The sequence below is a fragment of the Diospyros lotus genome, chromosome 14, assembly GCF_014633365.1.
Source record: "Diospyros lotus cultivar Yz01 chromosome 14, ASM1463336v1, whole genome shotgun sequence".
NCBI classification, from domain to species: domain Eukaryota; kingdom Viridiplantae; phylum Streptophyta; class Magnoliopsida; order Ericales; family Ebenaceae; genus Diospyros; species Diospyros lotus.
Window position 1 is genome coordinate 32,148,353 of NC_068351.1, and position 24,345 is coordinate 32,172,697.

Here is a 24,345-nt window from a genome sequence, read left to right on the forward strand (position 1 = left end):
GAAGCTAGTGTTAAAAGAGAACCAAAACCGATTGATTCAATGTTGAAATTGTTTACCATCGATCTCATATATGCACACGAGGCATCTAACACTCCTTTTTATTAGTTAGTAACTGTCTGAATGCGAAAGTGAGTCTATTTACCTTGGGTCTCCATTTGGCGTTGTTTTTATCAAGTAGATTTTCTCCTTTTACAATTATCTTAGATAAATAACAGATTTATCGATTTTTTCTCAAGGGAAAATGAAGTCATAGACGGTAGACCCCTCAAACTCTAAAAAATTCTTCTTCATTCTTCAACTACTCGTGGACAGATGAAGAAAAAATTCCAGATGAACAAGAGACCATTTTAGACTTTATGAAATCATAACAAAAACCATACTATTCTGTCAAAAAGCAGGAAATGGGGCACACGGGAAGCCAAATTCCGAAGAGTACAATGGCTCCGATTTTAAAGAAAAATAACAATTATCCAAACAGTAAGACAGCCTTCCCAACATCAGATAAGACATGTTGTCATGGCCAGAACAACCACAATGTCTAGACCTCCTCCTTGTCTCTGATGTCCATTTAAACCCACAAGCACCTCACTGTCTTTGTGGGGAACACGGCTAGTTGAATATAATGGCATCAGTTAAATCCACCATCTCGACATCGCAATCATAAAACTCAATTCTACAGATGTGTTGAACTATGTGAAAATCTTCCCCTTCGTTCTCATTTTCTACTCGAACCCTATCTTGGAATGCTGCAGGCATGAATTTAAATACTAGAGACTTCAAGTTGGAGATGAATTTTAGTCCATCAGGAATCTTCTTCAACTCCTTGCATGAAGTAATCTGTAACTCAGAGAGATTAGGCATGGCTCCCTCCTCCACTCTCCATTCTTCTAAATTGTCTATATAGCATAGGGAAAGATATTGGAGATGAGGAAAACCACCAATTGAGCAAAAAACTTCCTTTCCCACAAAAGCATTATGCAAAACGAGCGACCTTAAGTTAGGCAGCATCTCCAAAATTGGCATAGGATCGTCCTCAAGTAGAGAGTTCATCATGGATAAATTCACAAGATTCACAAGGGATGAAGATGACAGATAGTCTGATAGCTTACCAACAATGATTCCTCGTATCGTCAAGTCACCAAGTCGATCATATGTGACAAATTTTCGTAGGAGGCTTATACTTTCATCCTTACAAGAATCATCAATTTGAACTTCAAACGATGCAAATTGCAGTAGATGCTTGTGGTGAAAAAAGTAGTTGTTGATCATTGCTAGGTCATCATCATGTTTTACATTCAAGTATGCGTCAGATAGTGCCTTGAGATTAGATAACTTGAAGAGCCCTTTGGCGTCAACCTTATCTGAGGTAAAGTTTACTAAAGTTTCCAATTTGCTTAGACCATCTATTCGCAACTTACCTTTTGTATTTAAAAGGTTAGGGCTAGGAAGATAAAGATGCATCAATCCTTCCATCTTCCATAACACATTTGGCACTGTAATATTCGAACCAGTTTGCAAGTCAAGTGTTTGCAAATATTTTAGGTTCCCCACTGATGATGGCAACTCGTTGAAATTAGTATTTCTTAATCCCAAGTACCTCAAAAGAATTAGATTTCCTATTTCTTTTGGTAACACTTGTCGATAAACATAAGGACATTGCATATACTCAAGATCTAGAACTCTCAAAAATTTGAAATCCATGCAAAGATGGATTACTTGCAATTGACTCCCCTCACCAAAGAATAAGAATTTAATCGTCCTTGTCCCTTGAATCCTCTTTTCTTGTCCAAGACGATTAATATTTGTATCATAATCCAAATAGTTAATAAGTCTGTGTATTGCATTACTACCACTACTGCTAGTCAATGATGCATCCATATAGGAAAAAGAGGGTTGCACTTGTTGATTTGAATGTCTATAATCATTGATCTCAATAAAATTCTCTTCTTTTGCCTTCGACAAACATAAATCTCGAACGAGATCATGGACTCGACATGTTGAATGAGATTTGAACCTTGTACGTTTTATGAATGTTGGGTAATCCTCTTCTAGTGTCACTTGAACCATATACCTTTGGGCAAGCTCACTCAAGTAATGTATTGCCACATCCATACTTGTTTCTTCATCTCTGGTTTTTTGATGCTCCTTTGACTCTGGTACAAAACCTTCAGATATCCATAATTGACATAATTTCTCTACTTCTATTTCAAAATCCTCTGGATAGTGTCCCAAATAAAGAAAACATGCTTTTAGCTGATAAGGCAATTCGTGATAACTTAAACTTAACACCCCTAATATTCTTCCATATTGTTCTTCTCCATAGAATTTACCTTTACTCATTCGATGTGAATCAACATTTTCATACACCTTTTGCCACTCGCTCAAGGTATATTTTGTTGCTAGAAGACCCCCAAGCACAACAATGGCAAGTGGTAAGCCCCCGCATTGTCTTGCCATTTTCATTCCTAACTCTTCCATCTTTGCATCAATTTGAGAATCTGCAATAAAACAAAAATCAAAATTACTTATGTACAACAAACTTGATTGTCTTGTTTTGATTTATTTATCGTATAAACTACTAATTGTCATTCAACTGAGTTCTTTATTGATAACATTATAAAGATTTCTTTTTCTTAAACGGTTACTTTTTAGTAGCCGCTTAATGATACCAAATTGATGACCTTCCATCTATCTCGAATATTTTTCTTTAACGCTCAATGTATAATGTTTATTATGAAATAGTAAGTTCAATACATATGTACATAGTTCTATAAGAAAAATGTTGGAGAGTGTCAAATGAAAATGAATGGCATTTACACATAAGCATAAAAAATTGGTCTTTTTCTTTTTCTTTTTCTTTTTTGGTTTTGTTTTTCAACTATAACAAGAGGAGAGAATGAGTTCAATGAAACAGAGATTACTGAGTCAAGAAGAAAACTAACCCGGATCCTCAGATGATCTTGGAAATGCTTTCTTGCGCAATAACTCCCAGCTATCTTTATCATCAAAAAATCGTGGTTCATGAATGAAGCCAAACGGATCTATACCTTCAACCACATTCCTATAACGACTAGTAAGCAGTATTTTACTTCCTGTCTTTTGACTTGGGAATGCAAACTTTATGATGTGCCAAACCTCACTTGACCATACGTCATCAAGAACCACCAAGCATTTTCTATTCTTCTGGATTTTAAACAGTTGCCCAACCAACTCTTCGTCTCTCATGCTCTTAATTTTTCCCTTCTTCTCAGGCATCAGGCCGGTTAAGAGTCTTTGCAAGACATCCTGTTTTCTCCATTGTTGTGAAATGGTAGTCCATCCAAACCTGTCAAAATGATGCCTAATGGTCTGGTGATGATAAACCTCTCGAGCAAGAGTGGTCTTTCCTAGCCCGCCCATGCCACAAATTGAAACAACTCTACATTGGTTATCATCACGCATCAGTTGTGCTACCAGTTTGCTTATATTTTCTTTAAATCCAACAAAATCCTCTTCAATATTGTGGGAATATGTCCGTCGAAGTAAGAATTGTGTGTTGTGCACAGAATTTGAGCCTTCACTGTCCCTTAAACGATTAACACCGTAAGTATCTAGACTGGTAGTGAGATTAGCGATCTTGACTTTGATCTCACCAATCTCCACTCCAACCTTGTGAAGGTTTATACCTATAGTAAACGCATATTATGAATCTAATAGAACAAAAACAAAAGAATCAAATAAATGAAGTTGAATGATTTTGAATTACCTTCGTTGATGATGCAAACAAACCTTCGCGCCATCTTACGCAAGCCTCCGGTTCGGCTACTCCTAGATGCAACTTTGAGGACAAAAGCATCGAGGACGTTCTCTGCTTTGTAAGCGAGCTCCCTGATTTCCCCAATCCAATTACGAACCCTATTGTCTGCGTACTGAATGTTATCGGCATCTCTCAGGAAACTCTGCATTCGTTTGAGCTCTGTTTGAAGATTCTCCACTTGACCTCTCACTCCGCGTAAAAACTTGGCTTCTTCAATCAACAGATTGCTGATTCTTTCCATGGCGATGGACACAGCAACTTCCGCCATTATTGATGGCCGACGAGATCGAGTGCAATTTGATGCTGCCTTGGAAGATTTGGTTGTGCTTCTCTCAAAGTTGAATAATTTATTGAGGCGCCGACTTTGACCCCATTAATTCTACAGGCCATATTAACCCACTAAAAATTAATATTAATATTAATATTTTAAACTATCTTTCTTTAAACAGTCTTAACACAATTATAGTTAATTAACAAATCGAAGATTAACTTAACCACTCCAGGGTTCAACCCTTAAGCAACTTATGTAAAGTCCATTTTTTTCAATCCTCATTATATTATTTGGGCATTAATTAACCTCTCTATAATTCGACCTTATACATGTTCATTTACACATGTTAAGTCTAATTTACTCTTTCTTGAATCTAACCTTTAAAACACATTCAAACCACCAAGTAGATCACTAAATGATGAGGTTAAATAATCAACCCTACTAATCAATTTTGAGGTGCCACATGGCTCAAACCAAGTGAAACAGGTAGACACTCAGGTAAAGAACACATGGCATGAATTTGACAAAAAAACCCTAATCACCATGAGGAGGACAACCCAAATGGGATACTCAAGCAAAAATCAAACTTGAATCATCCCTTGTTAAACTTATTGGTGGCCTTGTCTGCTATGATTATGCATATATATATATATATATATATACTTCTATATATATATATATCTTGTTATTCAAAAGTTAATTCATGCCCCTTGTTAGCAATTCGACGAATGAAAAAAATTCAGGACGGTAAAAATACAAGTATTATTTGGTTTGATATATTTTAAATGTGGTCAAAAGTTTGATCAAACATTCATTATATGGAAAATATTCGGATGAGACTTAATTCATATTTAATACGTTTCAACTAAATAAATTTGATAATAAAAATTCAGCATATTATATATATATATATATGCGCACACAAACATATTCCTGATAAACAAGCAAATAACTCATTAAACACAAAAACATAATATTTAATAAAATATAATTAGAACCCTTAAATGGCACATTAAATTTCTTTTACCTTGTGAATTTTAAACAAAGTCGTCAACCGCATCATGCATAACGTCATGAATAAAGTAAAAAATTAAGTTGATTCCGCCGAACTCCATGAATTGCCTACTAGAAGATGATGGGATTAAGCATTTTGAATGGTGGGTACTTCTGTAAATGCTTGAAGCCAACTGCTAATTGACATAAGCAAAGGACCTTATGATACATGGCATGGCTTGATGTGCGATACATACTCATGTGTGGGGATGTTTATGGGCGAGTCAACTATCAGCCCGGTTATCCTTTTTCTTTCTATATACTTGATGAGTCTTGTGACTCACTCTTGCTTTACATCATTCCAGATTAGCGTGGAAAGGCAGTCGAGGGTGGATCCAAGCTTAGTTTTCCCTATGATAGATGTCGTGTATAGAACCACCCTAACTGGAAGATTCTTGGGCGTTTTGTCTTGTTTTGAGTCTAGAAAGAATATTGTCTTGCTATGCTAGACATGGTGTTACTTATTGGATATGCGGGCATGTGGGCCCTAATGTTGTCATTGGAAATGTATACTATATGACTTCTGCTTCTGTTGTGTATATTAATGAAAAGCTCTTTAGAGATGTTTTGTTTAAGTTTGCATCTGTATCCTTTTCCGTAAGGGATTTCTCTAGAAACTCTTGTGTTTACGGGGCTTTCGAGAGCGGGTCCTTACAATCATAAATTTTTAAAGATACTTTCAATATCTATAAAAATTAGAAAAACTCCCAATTCACCCCCTTCTTGGATAATCTTTTAGTCTTAGAAAATGCACTGTTAATGCCCAGGCTAAAAAGAATGTTGTAGTTGTTGGAAAAGACGAGACCCTTATTGGATTTTCATAATAAAGACCATGATTATCTAGGACTAATCACTAAAAAAGACTTTCGATGCTAAAACCAATATAGATGGACATGGAGAGAATCATGAGAAAATGTAAGAAAGGTCTTGCAAATGTAGAAAAGGAAGTAGGCAGGGGAGAATAGTGAGAGGAGAAAGAGAAGAGGTTAAATTACACTTTAACAGATTAAATACTCTCTTCACAAGGGATGAGAAAAATTCATACAAAAATGACCTCAGCAACATTCCTTGTCATTATTTTTTTATCAGTTTATTTTTCTTAATTTGTCATGTGGTGTTGAGTTGTATACTTTTAGTTAACTGTTTTCAGTAATAATATAGATATATTTGTAGAATGTTTTATGATTTATATTTCTTAGTTTTATTTCAATTTTTTTAACTTTTTTTGGATCTTTATTTGTTAATTTTTTCTTAGCAATTTTTTCTTTTTATTAAATTTGAGCAAATTTTCTAGCTTCTTAGATTCATGCTTTTTGTTTACTCTCTATTGGCTTTGTTTAAATTTTTATTGGATGTTTGTTAAAATTTCCTTTGTTTTCATGGGCTGTGAAATAGTGTTTGTTAAAATTTCCTATATGGTGCTGGCTTGATTTTCATTTCAAATGCAATGGTTTAAGAAAGCCAAAGGGAGCTTTCATCATCAGACCAAGTAATGGTGCCCCAAGTATGACTTATACAAGTGAACAATAAAAAAAGAGGAAAGAGAGGTTCTTGTAACCATTCAAATAAGTTGAAATATAGTTTTAGCTTAAATTTTCACAAATTCAATAGCTACAGAAAACAAAGGGAAATAGGGCATAAGCTATAGAGAAGCTCAACTAAGCCATGATACTTTCCAAAATAAATTGATTATGTTCTCCTTGTATGATTCTTAGACTTAAGACCACGAGCTTCGAGTGCATGATCTATATCTTGGATAACTTTTTGATGAAGTAACACTAAACTAAAAACCATCAAATTCAACTAATTGGAGACATCGATAATAAGTCAACCCATTTCTTTTGGGTTAACAAATTCAAGTCATGCTCCTTCAAGGCCTGATATGAGAAAGGCCATTTACATTGAACACAACAAATAACATCACTATTTCTTAGATAGTACCCGACTTTTCTTGGCTTTCACTAAAACTAACAAAATGATACTACTAGAAGCCTTGTGCTATAGAATATTAATTGCATTTTGTACCATACACTAGCTCTAATATTGAGTGTCTTTTTGAATACTCTAAACCGTTTTGGATCTCAATTTAAAAAAAAAAAGAAAAGAAAACAGAACAAAAAATCCAACACACAATAGTCATTACGTGTTCTCATCAAAGTGGGGGAGAATCGATTCGAATTTTGTTGGAACAGTTAGCGTCGCACACATACAAAAAACCAGCCCTAAAACAAACTCAACAAGTACTTGCAATTCAATGACGGAACATCATTGCTTACGATATTATATAAGTGTATCTAGGGTATATGCATAAACAGTACACCAAGATCCTAAGAATTACATCTATTAGCGGTCGAAAAAACTCCTCCTCGGTGATCTTAAGCAGAGACCTATCTGCAACCAAAGTAAAGAAGCCAAACTAAGAACACATCAAACCCTAGTTTTGATTAGATTGTTGATTGATGTGAAAATAGAGTTACACTAGATGGTAGAATAAGCTGCATCGGAGAGGATCAAGACTTCTATGACACCAACGATGAGACCCAATCGCATTATGCAACAACCGGTGAGATCTCTAAGAATTGATCTCACAAACGACAGAGAAATAGATGATGATAATGTCACCTGCTGAACCTAACTCGATTTATGATTTTATCACCTGCTAAACCTAACTCGATTTATGATTTTATCACATGTTGAACCTAACTCGATTTATGATTTTATTTAGTTGTTCCTCAGGTAATGGTAGAATTCACAACTATTGAAAAAATAAGATGTGAAACAAAAAATCCAATCACACTCAAACACGAGATTTTTATGTGAAAACCCCTAAAAGGGAAAAACCATGGTTGTTAGGATGATAGAGAAAAATATCACTATGTTATAAAGTTTATAACTACAAAGCTCAATATTCTCTTACTAACCCCAAATCTCAATTACATCCAATTTCTAGCTCTCACTGATATCTCACAAGTGATTTGCACATCTTGAATAGCAAGTCAAACATCCTATTTATAAACTAGTTTCCTTGTTTACCAAGAGTAAGGTTTCCTTACCTAACAATAATTAACGACTGACTAGTAAATAAGATTACACACTAAACAAGAAACTAATATTAGGAATAAGAAATAATCTTCAAAACTAATTAGGATTTCTCGCTAAAAATCCTAACAAACCACCACCTCAGCGAGAATTCCAAAAAACATTCATCCATTCTTCGACGACAACCATGACTATCTATTACCGATTATTACCATGACCTTATTCACCAAGATCATTGTACCCCACCATAGAAGGCACAACCACTTCGACACATATCGCCTTAGGATTTTCATGTCACAATGTTGAAAAATATATACCTTATTGAAAAACTATGGTGCAACCCCTATGCTTGGCTTTCTTGGGAGCTCTTCAGCTATCGACATCATTTCCATCACACACCTTGCATCACCGCCAAGCCAATGCCGGTGTGGAAACTTGTGGACTTGCTAAAAGTATCACATCCTCTTTCATGGCAACTTTGGTGGTCTAGCAACATGCTATGAGGATGTATCCATCTTTTTAGAGGACATCTTCATCTCCTACAAAATTGAGAGACAAACTTCCAGCGTCACAATCTTTAGAGCCCTTTGCCATACTTGCTCTGTCAGCGCGACAATCCATTTTCACATGATCGGATTGTTTGAACTTCCAACAAATCACTTTACCAGATTTTTTAGAGCTTTTTTAGGAGTTGGTTTTTCCTTCAACACCTTGTGTAATCCATCTTGGATTAAGATATCCTTGACTTGTATTTGCCACAGACCAAAATTGATCTTCCCATCGAACTTTTCAAAACCAAACTTTATCATGCTTGACATATCTTTTGCGTACTAGGCAACCAATAACCAAAGCTCTGATACCACTTGTTAACAAAATAATAAGAGAAACAAAAGATCCATTCACACTCAAACACAAAAAAAAAATTACGTGAAAAACCCTAAAATGGAAAAATTACGGCCTTCAGGATGACAAAGAAAAATATCACTATCTTGTAAAGTTTATAACTACAAATCTCAATATTCTCTCTCTAAATCCAAATCTCAATTATAGCCAATTCCTACCTCTCACTGGTCTCTCACAAGTGATTTGCACACCTTGAATAGCAAGTAAAACATCCTATTTATAGACTAGTTTCCTAGTTCACCAAGGGTGAGATTTCCTTGCCTAACAACACTTAACAACTAACTAGTAAATAGGATTACACACTAAATAAGAAACCAATATTACGAATAGAAAATAATCTTCAAGATTAATTAGGATTTCTCACTGAAAGTTCCAACAACATCTAGCAACATCGATAGGTTTCCGTCTAGGTTGCACGACAACATCAAAGACAAAGACAAAGAAGCTATATGAATCAGGCTACCTTGGACCAGTGTCTATCGGATCCTTGGATTTCTGTGAGCCATGTATTCTGGGCAAGCAACACAGGTTGAGTTTCCATCAAAGAACTCACCTAGCGAAGGTATGCGTAGAATACCTGCATGCTAATTTGTGGGGACCTTCCCAAGTTCCCTCCCATGGTGGTAACAGGTATTTCCTTTCCATTGTAGATGATTACACTAGAAAAGTTTGGGTATTCCTGCTAAAAACCAAGGATCAGCATTAGAAAAATTTAAAACATGGAAGATTTTAGTAAAAAACCAAATTGATAAGAAGATTAAGGTGTTAAGAACAGACAATGGATTGGAATTTTGTAATAGAGAAATTGATGCATATTGTAATTCACAAGGCATACTTAGGCATAAGTGACCGGCTATCGAACCACTCCAGAATTAGAGATCTATGTTTGCATCTCTTCTCTAGTTTGCAGCAAAGTGCACCCTAGGTCATCTCTCACAAGGAGCCTCACTTTCTTCTACCAACAAAGGAGAACCAACATAACCAACAGTTTGTTTAGGGGGGGGGTTTTTTTGACAGAAAATTAATTGGCAAAACAGAAAGATAAAGATGGATGAAAAATCAGTAAAAGATATGCAACCGGCTGTGTATTTGTCTCCTATATGAAATCTTCCTCGTCCAACCTATATACCTTGGCTTGCTAGATGTTTTGATATCCGGATAACAAACTCAAAGCATCCTCAACAACCGTCCAAGGATTAGAATGATTGGAACAACAAAATGAATACAGAAATCTCTTGTAAACAAAATGCAGCCATTCACTCTCTATTCAACCTATCTGAACCTATGCAAGAACAACCGTTCAAGCACATAATATTCATTTCCTAGATGTTATACCAACCGGCTATAACATTTTGCTCTCTAAAGCATTTAACAGAAAATGAAACCATGCAAATTCACACAAACCTGCCATGAACTCCATGCATTCACAAATCTGTTCAAACTAAACCAAATAGAAATGAATAAGAAACAAACAACAAACCAGATTCTTGTAGCTCATCCGGGACTCAAATTCCACATGGATTCAAGACACACAACCGATTACAAATGCTCTAGCCTATCATTACAGCTAGGAAAACAAAATGGAACAAAAGATGTAGAAAACAGAAAAATGCTACAACAACAAAAAAGGGCAGAATCCTCTCTATTTTCTCCTCCCTTTCTATCTCATCATATCCTGGAAATTCATGCTAAGAGGCCTTAAATACATGGCTAAGAAAGGAAAGGCTAGGGAGGCTAGGGTTGGGCCTAGCCCAACAGAAAACAAGTGAGCCCAAAACAGCACAATGAGTAGCCCAAGTCTGCTCCTTGAAAGTAGGCCCAAGCTCCTTTAGTTGAGCCACTTCTCTAGCCCATCCAATATTCCCTAAAGCCTGGATCCATAGAGTAGAGGTAAGATAGAAAATAGTGTAAGGACAATTTGAAGCATAATAAAATAGAAACAATGAAATATCAGCAAAAATTGCTTCAAATGGCCTAATAAGAATGAGGTGAAATGCCAAAATATGGTATAAATATGCATGCTATCAATTCCCCCATACTTAGACTTTTGCACTCCTGGGCAAAACACTAGACTCTATGACTCAAGAATAGAAATGTGGAAAAACACAAATTAGATGCAAGGTAGGTAAGTCTTCAAGAATTCATCATTCAAAGATCATCTTTCCTCTACTTCCAAGAAAACAAGCGACATGGCAATTCATCCAATAAGACAAATCAAAAGTAGAAGCCTCTCACAGGACAAGTGTATGCTCAAAAATCTCTCAAGAGGTGGTGGTGACTGTTTCGCTCAAATTCACCCAATCACAATTCCACTACCATAAGCTTGTTTATCTTCTCAATCTCCACTATCCATGTCAAATGCATGCTACAAATCAAAAGGACTTATTCAGGGTTGTAATGTGGGGAAGAAAGAAATGGAAAGACAACAATGAAGGAAAACATGCCTTAGGTCGAGAAAACATTTCATGCAACTCTAAGATCAAGAGATAGAATTTCCAAGCGTTATGAAGAACATTGCATCTTTATTCGGTTGAGTGCGTTTTACGCTCCTGTCTCAACTTTGCTTTCTTCTTTTTCTCATCAATTTTCAAGTTTTTTTTTTTTTTTTTTTTCGAAAGAGGTGAGTGCATTTTACGCTCCTTCTCACCCTTCTATCCTTTTCTTGCTTTTCTTTTTCTTTTTCATGGATGCAAATGGCCTTTGGCCTTATGACTTGCTCGATGAATTCAATCTCTCTCACTAGAATGCACTTACTATTCCTCTTCCTAAGGTTGGAAGGTCCAAAAAGGGTGTATGAGAATGAAGGGTAAAACTGATGGCTCTAAGTGGCAAGCGAAAGGGATTGATTGAATTTTTTTGTTTGTTTGTTTTTTTTTTTTTTTTTCGTATAACAAAATGGCTAAATGGGGACAAGAAAGAATGCCTTAATCATGTTTGAGTCATGCATGAACAAATATAGCCTCAACCAAGAATCAAAACAAGTTCTAGAGTGGAGATCATGATAGGTGAATGCACACACAAGAAAGACAATAGGCTCAAAATCCTCACGGCTGTAGACTACCCAATCAATCTATCAAATCAAACTCATTGCCAAGTCACTCGAAATTAAGGAAGATAAGATCGAAGTTCTAATCATGATGGGTTCTTTTAGACTTAATTGCTTAACTTGCATTTCCACGCAAAACAAACTCAACTAAACCCAAGGAAAAAGAAATATGAAAAGATAAAGAAAATGTTGCTAAAATAAGAATGCTGCCTCCCCCCACACTTAGACTTTACATTGCCCTCAATGTAAACATGCAATTCCAATCAAGAATAAGACAAGTAAATGTAAAATACTAGGGAGAGAGAAACAGCCTAATGTATCAAATGTAGGTGGCGTTGAGGAGATGCAGCTCCTCCACAATATGCTCCTGAAAGCTCTCGTAGAATGGCTTAAGCCGCTGCCCGTTCACTGTGAATTGCTTTGCATTGGACTCGTCCTTGATTGCAACTGCACCAAAGGGAAAAACATGAATAACTATGAAAGGACCAGTCCAACGAGAACGTAACTTACCGGGCATCAACTTGAGACGGGAATTGTATAGCAGAACTTTCTGGCCAACTTCGAATGTCTTCTTCACAATAAGCTTGTCATGCACAGCCTTGGTCTTCTCCTTGTAGATGCGTGAGTTCTCATATGCGTCCATCCTAATCTCCTCAAGCTCTTGAAGTTGGAGCTTTCTTTGGGACCCCGATTGATTGATGTCCATATTGCATTGCTTCACCGCCCAATATGCCTTATGCTCCACCTCCACCGGCAAGTGACACGCTTTTCCAAAAACCAACCTATAAGGGGACATGCCGATGGGGGTTTTGTAGGCCGTGCGGTAGGCCCAAAGTGCATCTTCTAATCTCGTGCTCCAGTCTTTCCTGTTGGGCTGGACAGTCTTCTCCAAAATCTGCTTGATTTCCCTATTTGAGACTTCAGCTTGCCCATTAGTCTGTGGATGATAAGCAGTCGCCACTTTGTGTAATACCCCATACTTACGAAGTAGGGTGTCCATCTTTCTATTGCAAAAGTGGGATCCTTGGTCACTGATGATGGCCCTAGGCATGCCAAACCTGCAAAAGATGTGAGAACGAACAAAATCTGCAACCACAGAAGCATCATCAGTCCTGGTGGCTTTAGCTTCCACCCACTTAGAAACATAATCCACAGCTAACAGAATGTACAAATAACCAAATGACACAGGAAATGGACCCATGAAGTCAATGCCCCAAACATCAAAGATTTCACAAAACAATAAGGGTTGTTGAGGCATTTCATTCCTACGTGATATAGTGCCTGTGTGTTGACAACGTGTGCAATTCTTACAGAACTCATATGAATCCTTAAAGAGTGAAGGTCAATATAATCCAGAATCTAGGACTTTCCTAGCTGTACGTTGGGGACCAAAGTGACCACCACATGCAAGTGTGTGACAAAAATTTAAGACAGATGCAAACTCATGGTTAGGCACACATCTCCTAATGACCTGGTCACTACACATGCGCCACAGATAGGGATCATCCCACACATAATACCGAGCCTGACTCTTAAATTTATTTAGCTGTTCCTTCTTAAAATATGCAGGTAATTCAGAAGCAACTAAATAATTTACCAAATCAGCATACCAGGGCTCAACACCATGAATGTGGTATAATAACTCATCTGGGAAATCATCCCTGATAGGCTGGGAGTCCATGACTGTGGAATCTGAAGAAGGAGGGACCCTGCTCAAATGATCAGCTACAAGGTTCTCGGCCCCACTCTTATCTTTTATCTCAACATTGAACTCCTGAAGTAGGAGCATCCACCGTATCAACCTGGGCTTAGCATCAGGCTTCTTCAATAGGTATTTCAAGGCTGCATGGTCAGAAAACACGACAACATTAGAACCCAGAAGATAGGAGCGAAATTTATCTAAAGCAAACACAATAGCTAAAAGCTCCTTCTCAGTCGTGGTGTAGTTTGCTTGAGTAGCATCCAAGGTGCGCGAGGCATAGGCAATGACATGTGACTTCTTCTCCACACGTTGTGAAAGGACAGCACCCACTGCAAAGTTGGAGGCATCGCACATCAGCTCGAAGGGCAACTCCCAGTCGGGTGGCTGTATGATGGGTGGAGAAATCAATCGACTCTTCAGTTCCTCGAATGCTCGCTTGCACTGCTCATCAAAGTGGAAGGTCACTTCTTTCTGGAGAAGGTGGGAAAGTGGAAGTGCAATCTTGCTGAAATCCTTGATGAACCTCCTGTAAAATCCTGCATGGCCAAGGAAAGAACGCACCTCCTTCACAGAGGTGGGGTAAGGCAATGAAGCAATAACATCAACCTTAGACCGATCCACTTCTATACCCTTCTTAGATAGAACATGCCCTAAAACAATTCCTTGTTCTACCATGAAATGACATTTTTCGAAATTTAAAACAAGGTTCTTTTCAATGCATCTCTCTAGGACTCTACCCAAGCTAACCAAGCAATCATCAAAAGAAGTACCATAAACTGAAAAATCATCCATGAATACTTCCATGCAATGCTCTAGAAAATCTGAAAATATACTTACCATGCATCGCTGAAAGGTACCTGGAGCATTACATAGACCGAAAGGCATTCTTCTATAAGCGAATGTGCCAAAGGGGCAGGTGAAGGTGGTCTTCTCTTGATCCTCTGGGGCTATGCAAATCTGAAAGTATCCAGAAAAACCGTCAAGGAAACAATAGTGTGACTTACCAGCCAACCTCTCCAACATCTGATCAATGAATGGGAGGGGAAAATGATCCTTTCTGGTTGCTTGGTTCAGCTTTCTATAATCAATGCAGACTCTCCAACTGTTCTGCACTCTCATGGGGATGAGCTCATTGTGCTCATTTGGGACCACCGTGATGCCCGTCTTTTTTGGAACAACCTGCACGGGACTCACCCACTTGCTGTCAGAAATAGGGTAAATAATACCGGCTGCAAGTAATTTACTTACCTCCTGTTTTACCACATCAAGGATGGTTGGGTTAAGTCTTCTTTGAGGCTGCCTTGCTGGTTTTGCTCCTTCCTCCAATAAGATACGGTGCATGCAAACAGATGGGCTGATTCCAGTTATGTCCGCTAAAGTCCACCCAATTGCTTTCTTATTATTTTTCAGCACATCCAGCAACTTTCTCTCTTGGTCAGGCTGCAAGTTGTTTGCAATGATGACTGGCAGCTTCTCATCTTTCTCCAAGAATGCATACTTGAGGTGCTGAGGCAAAGGCTTGCACTGAATGGTGGGTGGCTGCTGCAAAGAGGGGGGTGACCTATTTGACTGGAACTCTAACTCCAAGGCACTATCAACCTGCTCAACAAGGTTAGCAGCACTATCTTCCACTTGGGAAATGTTAGCATCAAAATCAGACTCATGTCTATGCAAAAATTCAGCAATCTCTAAGCATGCAGCACATTGACTCTCTCCATCACTACAATTAGTGCAAATAATCGTATCTGGGAACTCATGCACAGTGGGGATTTTATCAATTAAATCAGAAGACTCAGAACATGCTTCATTCACTAACAGGTCAACTCTATTTACTTGAAAAGTGGAATGATCCTCGGCAGGGAATTTCATGGCATCAAGTATCTTGAAGTTAATTGTGTTACCAGCAAATTCCATGGAAAGTGTACCCTCATGCACATTGATAATAGTTCTAGCAGTTTTTAAGAATGGTCTCCCTAGGATCAAGGGTGCATGCTCAAGTGTGCTGTTATCTTCCATATTCAAAACATAAAAATCTGCTGGAAAGATTAAATCCTTAACCTTAACCAGCACATCTTCTAGGACTCCAGTGGGGTGTGCAATACTTCTATTGGCTAGTTGGACAACCACTCCTGTTGGCTTCAAAGGACCACACTGCAATGAAGCATAAATAGAGTTAGGCATGACTTTAATGGATGCACCTAAATCTAGTAAAGCATTGCTAAATTGCATGTCTCCTATAGTACAAGGAATGGAGAACATCCCTGGATCTTTACACTTTGCTGGCATGGCAGGTTGGATAAGGGCAGAGACATTTCTCCCAAGGTTGATCTTCTCATTCCCCATAAGCTTCCTCTTGTGAGTACACAAATCCTTGAGAAATTTTGCATACTTGGGGATCTGTCTAATGGCTTCAAGGAGGGGGATGTTGACTTCAACTTTCTGGAATGTTTCCAGAATCTCTTTATCCACTTCGGCCTCTGCTCTTTTCTTGTTTTGTGTTGCTCGATGTGGGAATGGTAGGGGCTGGATGTTGGAAGACTCTCCTTGTTCTTGATAGCTGGAGTTTGGTTGCTTGGCTTCTTGGACTGAGGGGGGTTGCTGCTCTTTGCTACCCTCTACATTCTGCTCCTCTACATGTTGCTCCATGTTTGATGATGGTGGAGGGGTTGGGATGATCACTTCTTTCCCACTTCGAAGCATGATGGCACTAACATTACCCCTTGGATTGGCAACTGGTTGTGAAGGAAGCTGCCCCGACCCTTGACTCCTTAACTCATTGATGTTTGTGGCTAGCTGGCCTATTTGGGTCTCCAAATTTTGAATTGTGGTTTCTGTTTTCTGTTGGAATTGGAGTGTGTTGGCTGCTAGTTGCTTAACAAGATCATCTAAGGTAGGTTCTGACTTGGGTAATGGTGGTGGTTGTTGCATGGCTTGATTCTGCCTTGGTGGTGGAGCATGGTTGCTTGAAGGATGGAACCTCTGCTGAAATGGTTGATTCTGGTGGTATGGTTGCTGCTGGTGCACATGTTGACTGGAAGGGCTGCCATATCTGAGGTTTGGATGGTCTCTCCAACCTGGATTGTAGGTGGCTGAGTATGGATCATACTTGTGTTGTGGCTGCTGCTGGAAAGGTGGATTGTGCTGCTGGAAAGGTCTACCAGGGAAGATGCCAGCAACAGATTCATTATTTTCTTGCAACTGTGGGCATTGATCTGTTGTATGGGATGGCAAGGAGCAAATGCCACAAAGCTGCTGCTGGGGTTGCTTTCTCTCTAATGCCAACTGCCTGACCATGGAAGCCAATTCCTCAAGCTTGTTTTCCATCCTTTGCTGGTCCATAGTGGCAGCCACATTGACTTCATTGATGGCTTTTGTAGGAGTGTTAATTCTGGTGCCAAATTGCTGGGCATTTTGTGCCATCTTTGATATCAGCTCTTGTGCAGCTGCTGGGGTCTTCTCTGCCAAAGCTCCTCCACTTGCAGCATCTACCAAGTACCTGTCCATGGGGATTAGACCTTCATAGAGATACTGAATTAGGAGTTGGTCACTTATCTGATGGTGAGGACAGCTGGAACACAACTTCTTAAACCTCTCCCAATACTCATGTAGAGTTTCACCACTCATCTGCCTTATACCACAAATTTCCTTCCTTATTGATGCTGTTCTGGAGGCTGGAAAAAATTTTTCCAGGAAGATCCTTTTCAATCCATCCCAGCTGGTAATAGCAGCTGGTGGTAGGTAGTAGAGCCAATCTTTGGCTGATCCATCAAGTGAGAATGGAAAGGCTCTCAGCTTGATCTGCTCTTCATCTACTCCTTGTGGCCGCATGGTTGAGCAAACAACATGAAATTCTTTTAGATGCTTGTGCGGATCCTCTCCTGCAAGACCATGAAACTTGGGCAACAGATGGATTAGTCCAGATTTGAGTTCAAAGTTAGCATCCAACTGTGGGTATTGAATACATAGGGGCTGATAATGCACATCAGGTGCAGCCAGCTCTCTAATGGTTCTACCATCCAAATGACCATGATTTGCATTATTTCCATTACCATTATTTCCATTATTTCCATTACCATTATCTGCCATATTGATGAATTCTGGAATAGGTTCGGATGAAGTATTAGAAGCACTATTAGGGTCAATCCTATCCCGAGACTTAAGCTCTCTAGCTTGCCTTCTAAGAGTGTTCTCTAATTCAAGATCCAAGTCAAGTAATGTTTTCTTAGATGACCTGGTCATGCACTAGAGATTAGCACAAAAACAACACACAAAATGGCTTATGCATACCAAGAACACAGAAACACAAAAACACACAAACAAAAACAAAAACACACAAACACAAAAACAGGTCAAACAATAAGCCCTTAGATGATTTTTTTATGCAATTTTTCACAAAATTTCAACACAAAAACACTGAGGGACCTAAAAACACTAAAAACCACACCAAATTAGCCACTGAGAAACACAAAATGGCCCAAAAAGTGGTCTAAACGTTGGAATTTGGCCAAAAAAGGATCTTTTCACGACGAAGTAGTGACTATTGATCCCCACACCCCCATTTCTTTGGACACCAAAAATCAGCTCAATCGGAGCAAGTGAAAAGCTATGAACAGTAACCGGGAAACTGATTTTTTTCCCTCAAAACCTACTCCTATTTTGCCTTAGAAACCACTCTATATGCAAGAAAACATCAAGGAAAGCATATGGACTTGAAAGAATATCAAGTAGGGATGAGAAAGGAAGAGGATAGCACCGGTATCTCAAGCTCAATCCTTAAATAATGCTATCTGTCATGAAGATGGTCAAAACCGCTGCTGAATGGAAGGCTGCTGGTGGTTGCTTTCTTTTGGTTGCAGCTGCTGGGTTATCTATCTGCCAAACGAAAAGAGGGTTAGTGGGAACGTTAAAAGGAATGCTAGAAGAGAAAATAAGAGGAATGCTAAAAGGAAAAATAAAAGGAATGTCCTCTTGGTCAGGTGATCTACTGTCAGAGGCAGAAAAGTGGGATTCAGCTTTCTAAAAATGGTTATGCTCTCCTGATCTGCTGCAGGCTTGTCTACTTGCTGTGTGAGCTTGCTTTTCAGCGCCTATCAGAGCACATAAAGATCAGAGAAGGACACAAGGTGTGCTACTAAAAATCAAAGAAGGACTGCAGGTGTTTTTTGCTTTTTCAGTTGCTGCAGGGCTGCAGGGTTGCAGGGTTGCTTTTCCAGAAGATCAGGTCGTGCAGCCCTCTCCAACAGCCACTTCTTTGTTCAAAAATAATACTAGAAACAAGAAAAAATAAAAGGGAAATACACACAAACAAAAAGAAGATTGAAAAGGCAAATAAGGCTTTTCTGTTGCTGCTTGCTATCAGTTTATCTCAAGAACAGAATAGCTTTTCACCAAGAACACAAAACTGATAACCTTATCAACAACTGATACCCTTTTCACCAAGAACACAAAACTGATAAAACACTCAAACGAGAAAACAAAACAAACAGAAAATAGGGTCGATCCTCTATGTTTTTAGAAGAAAAACTTGGCTCCCCGGCAACGGCGCCAAAATTCTGACCGGCTATCGAACCACTCCAGAATTAGAGATCTATGTTTGCATCTCTTCTCTAGTTTGCAGCAAAGTGCACCCTAGGTCATCTCTCACAAGGAGCCTCACTTTCTTCTACCAACAAAGGAGAACCAACATAACCAACAGTTTGTTTAGGGGGGGGGTTTTTTGACAGAAAATTAATTGGCAAAACAGAAAGATAAAGATGGATGAAAAATCAGTAAAAGATATGCAACCGGCTGTGTATTTGTCTCCTATATGAAATCTTCCTCGTCCAACCTATATACCTTGGCTTGCTAGATGTTTTGATATCCGGATAACCAACTCAAAGCATCCTCAACAACCGTCCAAGGATTAGAATGATTGGAACAACAAAATGAATACAGAAATCTCTTGTAAACAAAATGCAGCCATTCACTCTCTATTCAACCTATCCGGACCTATGCAAGAACAACCGTTCAAGCACATAATATTCATTTCCTAGATGTTATACCAACCGGCTATAACATTCTGCTCTCTAAAGCATTTAACAGAAAATGAAACCATGCAAATTCACACAAACCTGCCATGAACTCCATGCATTCACAAATCTGTTCAAACTAAACCAAATAGAAATGAATAAGAAACAAACAACAAACCAGATTCTTGTAGCTCATTCGGGACTCAAATTCCACATGGATTCAAGACACACAACCGGTTACAAATGCTCTAGCCTATCATTACAGCTAGGAAAACAAAATGGAACAAAAGATGTAGAAAACAGAAAAATGCTACAACAACAAAAACGGGCAGAATCCTCTCTATTTTCTCCTCCCTTTCTATCTCATCATATCCTGGAAATTCATGCTAAGAGGCCTTAAATACATGGCTAAGAAAGGAAAGGCTAGGGAGGCTAGGGTTGGGCCTAGCCCAACAGAAAACAAGTGAGCCCAAAACAGCACAATGAGTAGCCCAAGTCTGCTCCTTGAAAGTAGGCCCAAGCTCCTTTAGTTGAGCCACTTCTCTAGCCCATCCAATATTCCCTAAAGCCTGGATCCATAGAGTAGAGGTAAGATAGAAAATAGTGTAAGGACAATTTGAAGCATAATAAAATAGAAACAATGAAATATCAGCAAAAATTGCTTCAAATGGCCTAATAAGAATGAGGTGAAATGCCAAAATATGGTATAAATATGCATGCTATCAATTCCCCCATACTTAGACTTTTGCACTCCTGGGCAAAACACTAGACTCTATGACTCAAGAATAGAAATGTGGAAAAACACAAATTAGATGCAAGGTAGGTAAGTCTTCAAGAATTCATCATTCAAAGATCATCTTTCCTCTACTTCCAAGAAAACAAGCGACATGGCAATTCATCCAATAAGACAAATCAAAAGTAGAAGCCTCTCACAGGACAAGTGTATGCTCAAAAATCTCTCAAGAGGTGGTGGTGACTGTTTCGCTCAAATTCACCCAATCACAATTCCACTACCATAAGCTTGTTTATCTTCTCAATCTCCACTATCCATGTCAAATGCATGCTACAAATCAAAAGGACTTATTCAGGGTTGTAATGTGGGGAAGAAAGAAATGGAAAGACAACAATGAAGGAAAACATGCCTTAGGTCGAGAAAACATTTCATGCAACTCTAAGATCAAGAGATAGAATTTCCAAGCGTTATGAAGAACATTGCATCTTTATTCGGTTGAGTGCGTTTTACGCTCCTGTCTCAACTTTGCTTTCTTCTTTTTCTCATCAATTTTCAAGTTTTTTTTTTTTTTTTTTTCGAAAGAGGTGAGTGCGTTTTACGCTCCTTCTCACCCTTCTATCCTTTTCTTGCTTTTCTTTTTCTTTTTCATGGATGCAAATGGCCTTTGGCCTTATGACTTGCTCGATGAATTCAATCTCTCTCACTAGAATGCACTTACTATTCCTCTTCCTAAGGTTGGAAGGTCCAAAAAGGGTGTATGAGAATGAAGGGTAAAACTGATGGCTCTAAGTGGCAAGCGAAAGGGATTGATTGAATTTTTTTGTTTGTTTGTTTTTTTTTTTTTTTTTCGTATAACAAAATGGCTAAATGGGGACAAGAAAGAATGCCTTAATCATGTTTGAGTCATGCATGAACAAATATAGCCTCAACCAAGAATCAAAACAAGTTCTAGAGTGGAGATCATGATAGGTGAATGCACACACAAGAAAGACAAAGGCAGTGAGACCACCCACTAGATATGCATATTCAGATTTAGTTTACTGTGCCTTAGTTGCTGTAACGCCCCGTTTTCCCACAACGAGCGTTAACTCGAGATTTCGGGAATATATATATATTTTTTTTTTCAACATCGAACACACAACATAAGTCTCTCAATACATATACCTTCATCATAATCATTTCCCGTCAATCCCGATCGTACCTTCTTAGCATATCAAAATTTAATAATAAACTAAGACAAGTATCAACAATCACATTAGCGGAAGCAAGATCGAAACCTCAATGATATATAACCGACAATTCCTTTACAATAACCAAATCGATGTTTCACATGAAAATATCAAAATATTACATAACCTCTGAACATCGTAATCATGGACAAAACCTACGAAAACTAAATATAACCGCTACATCTCGATGATATTCTTTCCCTTGGCGCCACTGCTTTCACCTGGAACGTTTGAATATTCCAGGGACATAGTCCAAATTAGATGCTGAATCATCTAAGTGAGAGTTCAAAAACGTTTTCATGCAGATATGAAAAATCATATACAAAATCGATAAATCCCGACATGCACCAGCCTAAGAGAATCCCACATAGCACTTAACCCTAACCGGGGAAAATGCAATCTCTCTAAAGGTGACACGACCACTTCGGCCCATTGGCAAACAATCCTGCTTAAGAGGGACAACCTCGACATATGAACCCGAGAATCACCCTATTGTCATTGTTAGGCTTTACGCTCCAACTCAAAAGCATTCCAAAACCCAACGCAACCCTAGCCCCAAGAGGGTCACATCAGCACTATCCTCGGAATCGACGTCACCTTGGCATTAATGCTATTGCTCAAAGGAACCTGGGGTGGTGTCCACTCGCAGCCCCGCCACTTGAGCTAACAACTGGGGTGGTGTCCACTCTCAGCCCCGCCACTTGGGTCCCGTAGGGTGAAGTCCGTCTCAGCACCGTCCCAAGTGGGTCACCTAGCATTAATCCTAGGTACGCATCCCGAGTGCTGTCACTCTGGGCTACGTCACAAGTTACCAACCCACGTCCCACATGGACGACACAAAACAAGCCAATGCCGAAAAAATCATAACATGCATAAAATCAACATTTCAATGTATGCAATTTACCGTACGAAATTCAATGCATGTGTAAATAACTGTTTGGATAACCATAATACACCAAGCCATAGGGATGAGCATTCGCAGTAAACCATTCACATGTCACTCAAGGTCCCTTCGGGTAGAACCACTCATAAGTCAAAACAAAGTTGGGGGCGAACACTCACCTTGTAATTCAACTTTCTTGAAGAGCGCTAGTCGTCTCGATTTGCGTGCCTACCTCGATTTGTGTGCCTGCCTCGATTTGCGTGCCTTCTTCGAACTTCGCACGAGTCACTTCATCTCAACCCTCAAGGCACCCTAATCATCACATTTATCCAACAATTATAATTTTCCTTAATTTTCTCACAATTTTCCTATTTTTCTCCCATTTTCTTCTCTATTAATCCAAAATAAATATCTATACGACTATTTTCTCAAATATTTTTACATAATAATTTATAATTTAATTTTCTTAAAATAAATAAAAAATTTCAAAATTACCTGAAGTCTCACGCGCGGGCGCGTGGCTGACTGGCTTGAACTGGCGAGTGGCAGTCACGCGCGGGTCGTCTTCTACCTCGAGCCGGTCGCCGGCGGTTGCTCCGATCGCCTCGAAACCGGTACCCCCTGGAAGCCCTTGAGAAGTCGATCCTATCCCCACCAAAATCAGGCCGAAAGGCCACCGGAAAGTGGCCCAAATGGCCGGTTGCAGGTCCGGCTAGGCGGACCGCCTCAAACCCTCGGCCGAACTCGAAACCCCCTCAAACCTACTCCAAAACGCCTCAAATCGATCCCAAAATGATCCTTATCTCCAAGAGACCAAAAGCCCTCTATCAAAGCTCCAAAAATCGTTCAAAAATGAGCTCGACTTGGTGCTTCCTTCTCGGCCGAAACCCTTGGCTATTTATAGTCAAAATCCGCCCCCACGTGGCCGATCTCCGGCCAAGCCTTCTTCCCCACGCCTCCTAGGACACCCTAGGCCACTCCCTGACGACCCTAGACTGCCCAAATCGCTGGATTTTTCGGCCACAAATCGCGGCCAAATCTGTCCAACCATGGCAGATTTTCAAAAATTACAGTTTGGCCCCCCTCGAATTTCCTTTTGCATTTTGGTCCTTATCCTCAAGCCCCTGATCTTTCTAACATTCTCACTATGACCCTTAAGATTAGTATTTCTCATTTCTCCCTTGAAACTTTCGAAAGATTGCCGTTTTGACCTCCCTCGGGCATTTTTAGAGAATTACACTTAGGCCCGACTGATTTATTTGACCTCAAATCCACTCAATTCAACCTGAAACCTCTTAAGGGTTGTTCTATGCATCGAATACTAGTCCTTGACACTCTCCATTGACTTTTTGGATGTCGTTTACAGCAATTCGGTATTACGACCTAATTGGCAGTTGTATTTTTGCTGTACCGAAAACTGTTCCCGATCTCATTTCTTTCATCACTAAAAATCATAATTTTAATTGCTCGTCGATACTATACCATTTTCCTTGGCTATCTAGAGTCCGAGGTACTCCCTCTGATTAATTCGGTCGTCCAAAGCTGTGTTAGTGTGCCCTATAGTCTTATTTTTCCCAAAATTCCAATTATGCCCTTTATCAAACATCATTTTTATCCTCAAAATTATTCTCGGGTGTTACAGTTGCTGGGTATGAATTGAGGGATAGTGAGCCTTCTACTTT

General features: G+C 39.0%; 1 protein-coding gene and 1 non-coding gene across 3 annotated transcripts in view; one reads left to right on the top strand and one right to left on the bottom strand.

Moving 5' to 3' along the window:
* Positions 1–324: 324 nt before the first annotated feature.
* LOC127791105 (putative disease resistance protein At1g50180) overlaps positions 325–24,345 on the bottom strand; it is a 30,795-nt gene continuing 6,774 nt past the window's right edge. Inside the window, exons 1-3 of one of the 2 annotated variants that reach the window (XM_052320879.1) lie at positions 3,746–4,145; positions 2,943–3,665; positions 325–2,498 (exon numbers count right to left, since the gene is read on the bottom strand). In XM_052320879.1, the coding sequence (XP_052176839.1) occupies positions 610–2,498; positions 2,943–3,665; positions 3,746–4,064 (2,931 nt within the window). In that variant the 5' untranslated portion in view covers positions 4,065–4,145 and the 3' untranslated portion in view covers positions 325–609. Of the gene's footprint in view, positions 2,499–2,942; positions 3,666–3,745; positions 4,146–24,345 lie in introns of those variants that run through there. The other variant, XM_052320880.1, reaches the window with a different exon arrangement.
* On the top strand, positions 17,361–17,465 carry LOC127791274 (small nucleolar RNA R71). Its single transcript, XR_008020913.1, has one exon. It is a non-coding gene; the product is annotated as a small nucleolar RNA R71 (small nucleolar RNA).